General features: G+C 46.4%; 2 protein-coding genes across 4 annotated transcripts in view; both read left to right on the forward strand.

Moving 5' to 3' along the window:
* Positions 1 to 381: 381 nt before the first annotated feature.
* LOC104026583 (protein FAM83D-B) lies at positions 382 to 5,521 on the forward strand. Its single transcript, XM_075721216.1, has 4 exons — positions 382 to 837; positions 2,896 to 3,063; positions 3,651 to 3,775; positions 4,023 to 5,521. The coding sequence occupies exons 1-4, from the start codon at positions 382 to 384 to the stop codon at positions 4,411 to 4,413; spliced, it is 1,140 nt and encodes a 379-aa protein (XP_075577331.1). The 3' UTR covers positions 4,414 to 5,521.
* Positions 5,522 to 7,020: 1,499 nt separating this feature from the next.
* DHX35 (DEAH-box helicase 35) overlaps positions 7,021 to 12,364 on the forward strand; it is a 32,089-nt gene continuing 26,745 nt past the window's right edge. Inside the window, exons 1-4 of one of the 3 annotated variants that reach the window (XM_075720991.1) lie at positions 7,021 to 7,098; positions 9,407 to 9,540; positions 9,897 to 9,989; positions 10,814 to 10,891. In XM_075720991.1, coding sequence (XP_075577106.1) covers positions 7,059 to 7,098; positions 9,407 to 9,540; positions 9,897 to 9,989; positions 10,814 to 10,891 — 345 coding nt within the window. In that variant the 5' untranslated portion in view covers positions 7,021 to 7,058. The remainder of the gene's footprint in view (positions 7,099 to 9,406; positions 9,541 to 9,896; positions 9,990 to 10,813; positions 10,892 to 12,364) is intronic. The other 2 variants (XM_075720989.1, XM_075720990.1) reach the window with 2 other exon arrangements.

Below are 12,364 nucleotides of genomic sequence, written 5' to 3' on the forward strand. Positions count from 1 at the left end.
CTTAGGAGCCGCTTGTGATGGGGCCGGGGAGCAGGTCGAGGGCCGCGCTTGCTCTCCCTGCCTAATTCGGGGTTTGCTTTTCTGCGGACGCTTCCCTGGGCGGGGGCAAGCCGGCCGGCGCTGCCACCCGTGCCTTCCCCGCGGGCGCCGCCGCTCCAGCGCCCGTTTCCGCCCCGCTGCCGGCGGCTGCGAGGGGACGGGCGGGGCGGCGGCTCCCACCCGCGGGGCGGCCTCCGTGCGGGGCGGCCTCCGTGCGCGGCGCCGCCGGCGCCTTCCCGCGGCCCCGGGGCCGGGCGGGGGGCGTGGAGGAGCCTCGCGCGCGCGGGGCCCGCCCGCGGAGCCGCTATAAAGGCGCGGGGCCGGGCCGGGCCGCGCCGCGCCATGGCCAACCCGTCGCAGTGCCTGGAGGAGGGCGCCGGGCGCTGGCCGCCGCGGCCGCCCGGGCCCTACAGCGAGGCGCAGCGGCTGGCGCTGGAGGAGCTGGTGGCGGGCGGCCCCGAGGCGCTGCGGGCCTTCCTGCGGCGGGAGCAGCTGCCGCCGTTCCTCTCGGAGCCCGAGGTGCAGGCCATCGCGCGGGGCGCCCTGCCGCCCGCCGCCGCCGCCCCGGAGCCGGCGGGCGAGGCCTCGCTCGGCGCCTCCCTCGACGCCTCCTCGCTCACCTACTTCCCCGAGCGCTCGGACCTGGAGCCGCCGGCGCTGGAGCTGGGCTGGCCGGGCTTCGCCAGCGGCGCCTTCCGCGGGCTGACGCGGGTGGAGGCCCACTTCCAGCCCGGCTGCGGGGAGAGCATCTACGGCTGCAAGGAGGCGGTGCGGCGGCAGATCCGCTCCGCCCGGCAGGTGAGTGCCGGCCGGCGGCGGGCAGCGGCCGCGGGTCCCGGGCGTGCGGGCTCTGCCGGCAGCGCCCCGCGAAAGCGCCCAGCCCGGGGCCCTTCCCCAGCGGGTCAGCAGCCGGAGCCAAAATCGGTGACCGGTGCCAGTCGCCCTCGGCTGACACGACGCAAGGCCAAGAGGCTTTAAAACCCCTGTCGAGTAAAGACAGCCTCCTTGGGACACGCTCGTGCATACTGGGACCGGCACTCGTCCTAGCAGCGCCCGTCGATACGCTACACCCCTGAGATCTCGCCGCCCCCGCACGGCTGCCCGGGCCCACCTCGGCCTGCCCCGCCATTACTCTGAGCCAGCTCCCGAGTTTGCTTACAACGCTATTTTGCTATTGCCCCCACCCCCCCCCGCCTTCTCTTGTATTCATTTTTTAATACGTTCGCTATTTGTCAGGTTTCTTCCCCCCATACTGATGAGAGCCGCGTCTGTGCTCTCCGGGCCTCACTGCGCGCACCGAGGCGTTGGCACCTGTGGGCGATGCGTCCCACGCGCCCATTCCCCGCTCGTCTCTGGAGTCGCCGCTTCCACATCGTGCGGCGGATGCAAAGCTCGGGGGCTCAGGCCGTGGCACAGATGTGCGAGGGCCGCAGCTGGCGCTCAAGGGAGGTTTTACTCAAGGAGCTCGGGTGAATAATCGGATCTTGGCTTGACATACCATGAGGATGTGAATAATAAGTTGAAGAGAAACGTCATTTTTATCTTAAATAGAGAGGTGAGATGTAAAGAGCAGTCAGACACCCGTGATTTTTTTTTTTTAACTGTTTCTTTTCATATTTGAGAAGTTTGAAAGACTCTGGCAAACTTAAGTTTTAGAAATAAGCTCATCTTTTTCTTCAGGCAATGCTTTGGAGGAAAAGACATCTGTTCTCAGGAAAAAACCCTCTTGCCTAGGACTCGGAGACCAAATTTGCCTAACACAGAACTAGAACCCTGTTTTTGCCATATCGCAGGGTGAGGAAGAAACCTGAAGCAATGCATTTATTTTGCCACTGTTCTGGTTCTTCCAAGATCCTCTCAGCACCCCCAAACACCTCCACGATCAACTCGGGGCTTCTGTTACACTGAAAGTTACTGATGTGGCTGAAGAAGTCTGACAGCAAAATGTCTTTCTTCTCCTCATGCAAAATACTTTTTTATCAGTTCACTTAGGTTTTTGGAGAGATGTCAAGTCTCCTTCTGCCTTCGTAGGTCTTGGCACGGCTCTAGAGGTGGGGGGAAAGGAGAAAATGCTCAGATTCCTGTAAATTTTTCTTGAAGGTGAAGTTAGGTAGTAAAAAAGGGAAGGCTTTAGTTAGTACAGGCTTAATTAAAAACCATGAGCAATGTGCTGCTGAACAGATGCAGGAGCTATTATTGCTGCTAATTAGTGATGAACTCTCATTTTTAAATAGAAAAAAGGTGTCTTTCCACAATAGGCTTTCAGGCTAGATTGCTTATACCTAGTGAATCAAAAAAGATACAGATCCTCGCAAAAGAAGCTTCAATGTCTGCTGATGAAATTATAGTAAACCACAAAATTCTACAATGTGATAATAAAAATCTTAAATGATGTTATCTGCTCTAAGTCAGTCAAGCAACAACAAAATTGGGGCAAATAATCTTTAGCAACAATTTCTGTTCATAAAGTCAATATTTTTTTTTTTCTATTTAACTATACAGGGATATGAATAGGTGATCATGGTGAAGGGGTGATGTATATTGTGTCTCTTGTACCTCAGCATACTGCACTTGGTAATCACCTCTACCAAAATACCATTCTCTTCACGGAACTTTATTCTAATCAGAGTTATTTTTCCTTTCTCTTCTCTTTCTTACATGTCTGTTAAATGTTTCAGCAGTCCTCTGAACAACAGAAGAATACATGGTCTCACAGAACACTGTACCGTGTTCCATAACCACCAGGAAAAAAAAGAAGGGGGGAGGTATTTAATTTGAAAGTCAAATTCCTCATGTGCCATCTTCGTTGGGATGCTGTGGAAACAGCCTAATGATTTCTTCTGAAACTTGTTGCAGATGATTGCCTTGGTTATGGATTCCTTCACAGATACCGATATCTTCAGAGACCTCTTAGAAGCTTGTAGCCAGCGGCAGGTTAAAGCATATATCCTTCTAGATCAGTCTTCATTTTCCCACTTTCTAAAAATGTGCAAGGATCTGGGAGTTGACCTGGAACAGGAAAAGGTGAGCCTTGTCATATTTATAGGGATAGAGAGTTGATCCTCTTATGACTGTAATCTTTGAGCTATCAAAAGAAGAAACTATTTTGCCTGCTGCCACAACTTAAAATGGGTTTTACGTAGCTCTAGTTCTTTCTTGGAAGATTTAACCATTCTTGCATAAGAAGTCAATTAATAGAAAAACTGAAATCTCTATAAGTGGCTGTTACAGTTGCTTTCTGAGCGCAAATACTAATTGAATATTCAAGGAAATGCAGGAGGAATGCCCAGTTCTTAAAGTGTGACTCAGGCTCACTGAGACTTTGAAGGCTGATGGAGAAGCAGGTTCTCAGGCGTCTGTGGAGTTTGGGTCCTTCCAAGATTTGGCAACAATCACATTCTGCACAATCAGTTTATGGGTCTGCCCCTTAATGCCACCTCTTTGCCTACTAAAACAAGACAAAATTATCATTTGGTTCCTAGAGGGTGAATCTTGTGCCACCGCGCAGCAACCTTTGCTCGTTCATCAGTGATAATTATTGCTGTCTGTACTCCTTCAAATACAATCGTTTAACTTTGAAATCCACATGATGCTTGCCGTATCTTTAACAGTCGATGAGAATTCGAAATATCACGGGGAACACATACTACACGAGGTCGGGTGCCAAAATTGTTGGAAAAGTCCGTGAAAAGTTCATGTTAATTGATGGCATTAGAGTGACAACAGGCTCCTACAGGCAAGTGCCAGTTTCTTTCTGTTGCTTTACATTATTTCTTTACAAGGAAAAGAAAAGCAGCCACATTGCAAAACTGCTTTCCTTATCAGAGTTTATTTGTACCGTTTGTCCTAAGTGGAGCACACTGCTCATCGTTTGGATTATAAGAACAATCTAACTAAATGTGATGAAAGAGGATTTTCAGTTAATACTTTGTTTACTATTTACTTTTAATTAACTCACAATTTTCTCATTCTTCCTTTGCTAGTTTTACATGGACAGATGGGAAGCTGAACAGCAGCAACATTTTGATCCTGTCAGGCCCTGCAGTTGCACACTTTGACCTGGAATTTCGGATTCTTTATGCACGGTCAAAGCCTATCAACCTCAAAGAGTTATCCAGCTGCAAGAAGAATAAGGTGTTGGACCAGCTGGTCAGGATAACAGTGGCCTCCAGAGACTTGACCAGGGAAAACTTCCTGAGAATGGAGTTTTTGTATCTCAGAGCATTTGTAGGAAATCTAAAAAGGAAGCGAAGCTGGCTGCATGCCTCAAGGGAGGCAGTCTACGTGTCAAATAATGCAATGCATGCCTCTCCTCCACTGACTAAGAGGAATGGCTCTCTAGTTATGAGGCCACACTGGATCATAGAGAGATGAATTTCATGGTCACTCAGAGCGAGAAGCAGAACCTCAGGAACCACGTCCAGCCGTCCACGTCCAGTACTGTCTTACAGTATGTGAGAGCAGCTGGGAAACAAACCTCGAACTGAGAGAAAGTGATACTGGAATTGCGGTTCCGTTTGAAGACCACTGTAATGCAGAGCAACAGATACAATTACGGTATTGTCTTAGGCTCGGACGTGTTTTTAAAAAGAAACTCCTAACACCTAGAAAGCCATTATTGATTTCTAGTATTCTGTCAGATTTTCATTTTTCCACCTATTCTTACATGCTGATGGGTTAGCAGTGTCTTAGCTCAGTAGCTCAAGCCTTTTTTTTTAAGGAATCTAGGTATAGAAAATAATACTGCTTAAAGCTCTTCCAAAGATGAATAGCAGGACTGCTGTACGGCTCTGAAATCAGTCTAAGCTTAGTCTTGTGTTGAACGAACTCTCCATGAAGTGTTTCATGACACAGAACTGGAGTAACCATAATCTAGAAACTAGTAGATCAGTACCATGCTACTAGTCCTCAAGTGTTACATTTTCTTTACACAAAGCTGTGCTGCTAGGCAGAACGAGCTAAAATGTCGGGCAAACAAGGCTTTTGCAATGATTGAATTTCAAATGACCTTTTCCTTACAATTATAAGAATACTTGGGTTGTTGGATATCATGCAATAAATGCATGCAAGGGATAGTGTTCCTAAGAACCTACTATGTTTGTAGTAGCGCCAAATGAGACTATTTTCTTGGCATTACTATATATACTTGTTGTTTTCTTTATGGTTGCCACTGCTGTCTGATCTTATGGGAAAAGCTGAGTATCTGAAATCTGTGAAGCTGCTGCTACTTCTCAAAAAACCTTACTTCCACCAGACATGTGATAACACAAAAGTCAGAAATAGAACCATTTATTTTTAAGGTTTCATGCAAGATCGATTTTTTTTTTTCTTTTTAAAAAAGATCCATCCATTTCTGGAGAAAAACAAAAAAACCCGAACTTAATAAACTATCCTCCCAAACAGTTGTACATTGAGGCACTGAAGTGCCAGCAGCCTGCCAGTGCAGAAACTCGTTAGTCCAGCCATGGCAGCTGCGGCAAAAGCAAAGGTACGCCATTTCTCAAGTTGTTCTTGAGGCTCTTGCTACTGCAGAGAACTCAGGTGTATGCTTGCGTGAGTGTCTTGTGCGTTCTGGGCTTCAAAGGAGAAGGTTAAAACTTAGATGGGGAATTTCATATGGGTCTCTGCTAAACATCAGCAGGATAACATTAAACTGGACATGTGGAGCTTACAAAAATGGTCTTTATGGATGATGCAATAATGTACTGATAAGGATACAACTTATCTGTACCCTTTTTCTTCTGCGCTTACAATCATGGAAATGTAATAGTTCTGACTCTCCTAATCTGTAAATGTTCAATAGTTTATAGTTTAATAGTCTTAATTTTCATCCAGGTGTAAAGTTTGAAATGTATTTTTATTCTTAACTATATTTTTCCATAATAAAAAAACATACAACGTAGTACTCTATGCAAAAGTGTTTCTGCAATCTTGTTTTCACAATAATTACCTGTATATGTTTTCTCAAATACAAGTTTTTAACTTTGTTGTTCATCTCATTACTTTAATAGGCAACTCTTTCCGTGTGCCATTAGTAGGACTTTTTCTCAACAGTTGCTAATATATTGATGATACAAAACACTGTGACGAGTTGTGTTTATTTTTGATAGAGTGGACTTAATCTGAAAAGTACATTGAAATAAAGAGCTAGAATTTTAAGAATGTCTAATTATAACTGAATAACCTCTTTTTCAAGTGGTTGCCTAGACTTAGCATCGCAAGTGACCATGGAGGTAGAGCGTTGTGAAGCGCAGTCTGTGTTAATCACCACGACCGCACTGTTAGCGGCTCAAGCTATTAATGAAGAATGATTAAGAAGAACATAAAATGTGATTAGATTTTTTCCATAAGCATGAATTTTTGACAGCACTGCTAAACTTGTCAGAAGCTGCCTTTTCTTTTTTTTTTAAACTCCAGCCTATACTTAATTAATGCAAAGTCTACATTAAATTTGATTCTTCACGTGGAGAGGGGAAGCGATTGGCCTCAGTTAATGAACGAGACAGGGACAGCTGGAGGCCGTCTCTCACGCCCGCTGAATGCTAGGTTCTCCGGGGGTTAGTCACGGGAGCGGCACCGGGAGGGCCGCCTGACACACAGCTCGCTCCTCTGCTGCTGCTCTGGAGGTGCAGGGTGGGCTCCCGGCGCCCCTAAAGCCTGTTTCGCCAGCTGGGCTCCCTCAGCAGTCGCTCCCGCGTCTCCGAGTAACCGCACGGCTCCCACACTCGGCATGGCGTTCACGCGCGTTCGTCACGTTCGCATACCCGCCATGCGAGCCGCCAGCCGGCCTCGCCGCCAGCACACGGCAGCTCGGGCAGCGCCCGCCTCGCCCCGCCAGGCGCTGCGGGCGCAGCCGGGGCCTTGTCCCCGCCCGCAGCGAAGCGGGGCCGGCGGCGGGCGCGCGGGCAGCTCCCTCGGGAAGGGCAGCTCGCGCCGAGGGGCGGGGCCGCCTCAGGCGCGGGGAGACGGGCGGCGCGTCACGTGGGCCCCGCCGCTTCCGCTTGCCCTCTCACCCCAAGATGGCGGCGCCCGTGGGACCGGTGAAGTTTTGGAAACCGGGTGAGGGGCCGCGGCCGGCGCGGGGAGCCGCGGTCCCGGGGCGGCGGGGGGTGCGTGTGAGAGCTCCTTCCCGGGCCGTCTGCAGCGGGCCCCGGGGTTCCCTCCCCGCCGAGAGCCGCGGCGCTGCCCCCGGCAGCCGTCGGCAGCTGGGGGTCGCACGGATTTTAGAGGCCGAGGGCAGCGCAGAAACGTGCTGTCCCTCCGGCGCCGGGGCCTGGGGGGCGGCGAGGCCTCTGTGACTCCAGCCGGGCGCTGCCCGCTACCGGGGGTGGCAGGGGAGCGGACGGAGTGGATGGTTCGGCGGGCGGGCGTGCTGCCCTTCGGGGGACCTCGACTGGCTGGAGAAACGCGCAGGGGAACCCCGAGAAATTTAACAGAGGGAGGTGCGAAGTCCTGCCCCTGAGGGGGAATAACCCCAGGCGCCACACGCCGGGGAGAGCAGCTCAGCAGAGCTGAGGGGACCTTGGGCTCCTGTGGGCCAGGAGCTGGGCGTGAGCCATTGATGAGCCTTGGCAGCAAAGAAGGTCGCCCGCATCCCGGGCTGCGTGAGGAAGAGCATTGCTGTTAGGTTGAGGGAGGCGATCCTTCGCCTCAGCACTGGGAGGGCCGTATCGGGGTGATCTGTGGGCTCCCCAGCACCAGGAGACGTGTGCTTGCTGAAGCAGGTCCACGAAGTGAAGGGCCACGAAGATGATTGGGAGATTGGAGCATGCGATGTGCAAGGGGAGGCCAAGAGAGCTGGGACTGTGCAGCCTGGAGAAGAGGAGTCTCAGGAGGATCTTTCTGATGAATATAAATACTTGATAGGGGGGTGTAAAGAAGATGGAGCCAGACTGTTCTTGGTAGTGCCTCCTGACAGTACAAGAGGCTATGGGCACAAGCTGAAATACAGGCAAGCCAGCTTGAAAATGAGAAAAATCTTTACGACTGTGGGATTGATCAGGTTCTGGAACAAGCAGTCAGGCAGGTTGTGGGGTCTCCAACCTGACTGAAGGAGGACCTGAGCAGCCCGCTGTAAGTGACCCAGCGGTAAGCAGGGTGTTGGGCTAGAGGTCCCTCCCAGCCTTCACTGTGCTGTGACCCTGTGATCGTTCCCTTGGGCTTTGGGCAGTTGTATGCCTTCCCAGTCACTTATCCCAAAGGGGAGCTTGGTAGATAGGAGTTTGGTGGGGTTTTTTTTGTTTGGTTTTTTTTTTCCAAATTGGTCACTGCGTTGTGGTATGCTGTGGTTTGCAAAGCTATTCCAGAGTCAAGATTAGTTTAGCACACAGGTTCTTAATCATTTGAATATTATAGTAATATGTGTGTATATGCAATATGTATAGATAAAGTAATATATTGACAGTTGTGTATTAAAAGAAAAAAACACAGAAAATGCTGTGAAAGAAAATCAGTGGGTGATGAGAAGCAGTATCTGTTAACTTTGTTGATTTCTCAAGATCCAGATATTCAGGTCCCTGGTTCTTAACTTCCACATCTGTCCTGGGGAGTGAATAGTTACTGGAATCATTGCTAATCACTCTCAAAATTGGATCAGTTTTCTATAAAACTTGCTTGGCAGCTATGCATAGGGACTAACTGTTTTTAAATGGCGGAAAAAGTGGAAAAAGCCCAAACAAGCAAATCCTACAAAACGGGGGAATCCTTCTCTTTGCTCTCAGCCTCTTCCAGTTGAATCTGCAGATGGAGATGATACATTCTGTTACTGAGATGAGGTTTTATTGCTAGTTCACTCATATGATTCAGCATTTTCAGTTGTGAGTAGTTTTATGGTAACCTGCATCAGGAATAAATCAAGTTTCAGTTACGGAGGTAAATTCAGATCTGAAGTGAGTGGCATATCTCATGAGCAGCAAGGTTGAATGATTATACAGCTGATGTTAGTCAAGGGAAGTTCTGTTACATGTCTGACTGGCTGGCTTAAAATTCATGGACCATGCTTCTGAGAAAGATATTGAAGATATATCTGAACTGTTGCACAGAAAAAGAAGAAAATTGCTAAGATCTTATTGTATATTTTTCCTATGTGCTTTTTTCTTCCTTTATCTTCTTTCAAACATTCAAATACTTATTCACATTAGATTTTTTTTTTTTTTTTTAACCAGCAGGAGACACATATTTTATTTGAAAGAATTTCTGCGTGTTTACTGTTAGTTAAGATTTTGATTATTTTCATAGAAAAGTTAGCCTTTTGATATATGCTGCTACCTACGATTCTTCCTTGTAAGGAACATATTTATTTTGGTCGTATTGTGATGCACTAGGCAGAAGTGTATTCTTCCAGTTAATTTTAACTTATGTCATGTAGGCACGGAAGGTCCTGGAGTCAGTGTCTCGGAGGAGAGACAGAGTCCTGCTGAGAGTAGTGGCATAACCGTCATCTATAATCCTTATGCTTCCCTTTCTATTGAACAACAAAGACAAAAGCTGCCTGTTTTTAAGGTACAGAAGTTCTTTTTGGTCTATTAAATATGTTGCATGATGTCTGGCTCTTATGTCTTTTTTTGAGAGAGCAGTACAACATAAACCAATAATTTGATGACCTTGCTGTCTTTATTTGTTGGAATTGATCTGTTTGACAACTGTTACTGAGAGTTTTACAGGCTTTGTAGTTTTATGTTAAATTACTATACATTGTGCATGTCATTTACAGATTTTTAAAGAACTGTTTAGCTTTTGGCACTAAACTTCATGTAAACTGAATTTACTGTGGCTGTTAAATAAGTAAATATTGTAATTTTAATTCTTATTTTTGTATACACCTGTGTTTTATACTTAAATGTCATCTTCTCTTTCAGCTAAGAAATCACATACTTTATCTAGTGGAGAACTATCAAACTCTGGTGATTGTTGGGGAAACAGGTTGTGGGAAATCAACGCAGATTCCACAAGTAAGTGTCTGTTTAATTTGGTAAAATCAGGTGTTCCTTCAGGGGGTTTTACCTGAAACATTAAACCACCAACCCAGAACTGCGCTGCGAGAGTGGAATTCACCTGTCCTCATGTGTGTGACCAAAAGGAGAGAAATATAAGGCTTCATATTAGATAGCAGGAGCTGCTATATCTGTAATATAAAACCTTCTTCCTCTACGGGAAAGGACCATACACCACAAATAAGTTTATGCTGGTACAAACAGTAGTCACTGTGCTGTAGTATTGTGTTTATTACTCTATCAGAATCATGTTTAAAATTTTGTTGAGAATATGTTTTTAAGAAGGAAAAAAGGTACTTGGACATTTTTTGGAATATTGTATATTTTTGTGGTTTTGTAAAATTTGCTTTTTTGTGACAGGAATGAAGAAAGTCTGAGAATGTTTCGAAGTTCGTTCTTGATTTTAACTTAAAAAATTGCAGACTAATGATGAATGTCATCTGCTTCAGTGTGAGCACAGGACTTGTGCTGCTTAGCTTTTTTTCTTAAAGGGGTTATAAAATAAAGGAGAGAAAAAATTGAGGTAGTTCAAAAATACTTGAGACCAAAGAACTGCTCTTAGATGCTTTCTGAAAGTTTATGTGCTTAAGAAGTAGGTATTGTACTATATTAGTTTTAATGGTGAGATTAATAATGCACAAAATCTCTAAGTAATGAGTTTGCCTGATGTCATGCATCAGTTAGTGTCAGAACCAGGAAAAAGCACATAGTGCGGAGAACTAGCCCCTTGCTGTAATCACAGCATGACCAGCTCATTTCTTATCCTCAATATTTGTTTGCAGTACCTAGCAGAAGCTGGCTGGACAGCTGAAGGAAGAGTTGTCGGAGTGACGCAGCCTCGTCGGGTTGCTGCTGTTTCAGTGAGTTTCTCCATGTCCAAATTTTCCCGGTTTGTTGTCATTATAACCTCCAGTTTATTAGTGAGTTTTGCCGACTAGCAGGAATCATAACTGCATGAGTTCCTGAATGAATAGACGTTTCTGCTCATCTTCCTCACAGAATTGCTGGTACTATATGCTGAATTCAGCCTGATTAGTAGGTCTTGACAAAGATTCCAAGTCCAGATTTGCAGATTGCAAAGTAGAAGCTTTGAAATAAAATTGAGTGGTATCAGCTGGACTGTGTATGGAAGTTAGGGCTGTGCAGGGTTGAGCTGTGATTGACTCCGGACTAGAACCATGCTTGTGTGACCCTTAGCTTCTTTCACAAAGTAGTCATGTAAATCTGTGCATAGCCAGTGGAAGAAAGAGGAGGTTGTGTACCTCTTTTTGACAATTCATACCTAGTTTTCTCAAATCTTTTTTTCTGTGGATTTTGTTGTTGTTGTTGGGGGTTTTGTTTGTTTGTTTCCCCTTGTAAGTGTTGGGGAAAAGAAGAAACAATTTTATCGTGAGAAATCTTTTCATGTACATAGTATGTGTAGGAGAGCATAGTGTCAGCTAGATGTGCTATGAGAGGAAGAAGAGGGGATGCTGAGGGCAAAAACTTGTACTCTCTGGTTATAGTCTGCACAGAAAGCATCCAGTGCTCCTTGTCTTCATAACTGCTGCCAAACACTGACTTGGTGGGCTGAAGTTTCTGCTGCAGCATTCTTTTTTGTATAGAAAACTGAGGTGCCATTTTGTAACCCTCATTTTGCCTGTTCTTTATAATGTATTAAATAGTGCCCACAAGAAATCAGCTTATGCCTCTGGTAAAAATGTAGTAGACTGAGCGGCTGTGCAACTTGCTGTTTCATCTCATGCAGTATTCTTTGACCAGATCCAACATGGTTAAGGAAACAGTCTCTAGCAGTGATTTGTGTCTTGTGCTTTGGGCAGGCTGCCTGCAGTGTCCTCCCTTTTCTCCTTCATAGGACATCCAGCTGACTGCACGGTTCTACAGGAGATGTTGTGTATCCTGCAAGGATTTCTCACAACTAACTTACTTCTCTTTTCCCTTTGATGTCTTAACACATTCTTTTTAAGTCTAAAATAAAAAGATTACTCAGTTAGGGCTTAGTATACAGACACAGTAGGATTTCTCTTCAAGAATGCTGTTGCAAACTGCCTGGGCTGTATGGCTGTTGCAGGGAGATGAGAGAGTTGATGATTTATTGCTTTGTCTTGAACTGAAAGTGATATTTTATTGTAATCGCTGCGCTTATCTGCATTACCATCTGGAGTATGGGGGTTGTCAGAAGTAAAGATAGGTAGTTGCAGAGGCATAAGGCACAGTTTAGAAATTCCTGAACTTCTGCTTGCATTACCCAGACTGACAATTATCCTGAATGCTTGGGCTGAAAGTGATGGAGTGTTAAGATTCCAAGTGAAATCATGAATTCACTGCCTGTC

Source organism: Pelecanus crispus, chromosome 14 (genome assembly GCF_030463565.1).
Source record: "Pelecanus crispus isolate bPelCri1 chromosome 14, bPelCri1.pri, whole genome shotgun sequence".
NCBI lineage: Eukaryota > Metazoa > Chordata > Aves > Pelecaniformes > Pelecanidae > Pelecanus > Pelecanus crispus.

Excerpts from the sequence above, each read along its gene's own strand:
- LOC104026583 (XM_075721216.1), top strand. The coding sequence starts at position 382 with ATGGCCAACCCGTCGCAGTGCCTGGAGGAGGGCGCCGGGCGCTGGCCG. Across the intron at positions 838-2,895 it reads AGATCCGCTCCGCCCGGCAG|ATGATTGCCTTGGTTATGGA; the intron begins GTGAGTGCCGGC and ends AACTTGTTGCAG. Across the intron at positions 3,064-3,650 it reads TTGACCTGGAACAGGAAAAG|TCGATGAGAATTCGAAATAT; the intron begins GTGAGCCTTGTC and ends TATCTTTAACAG.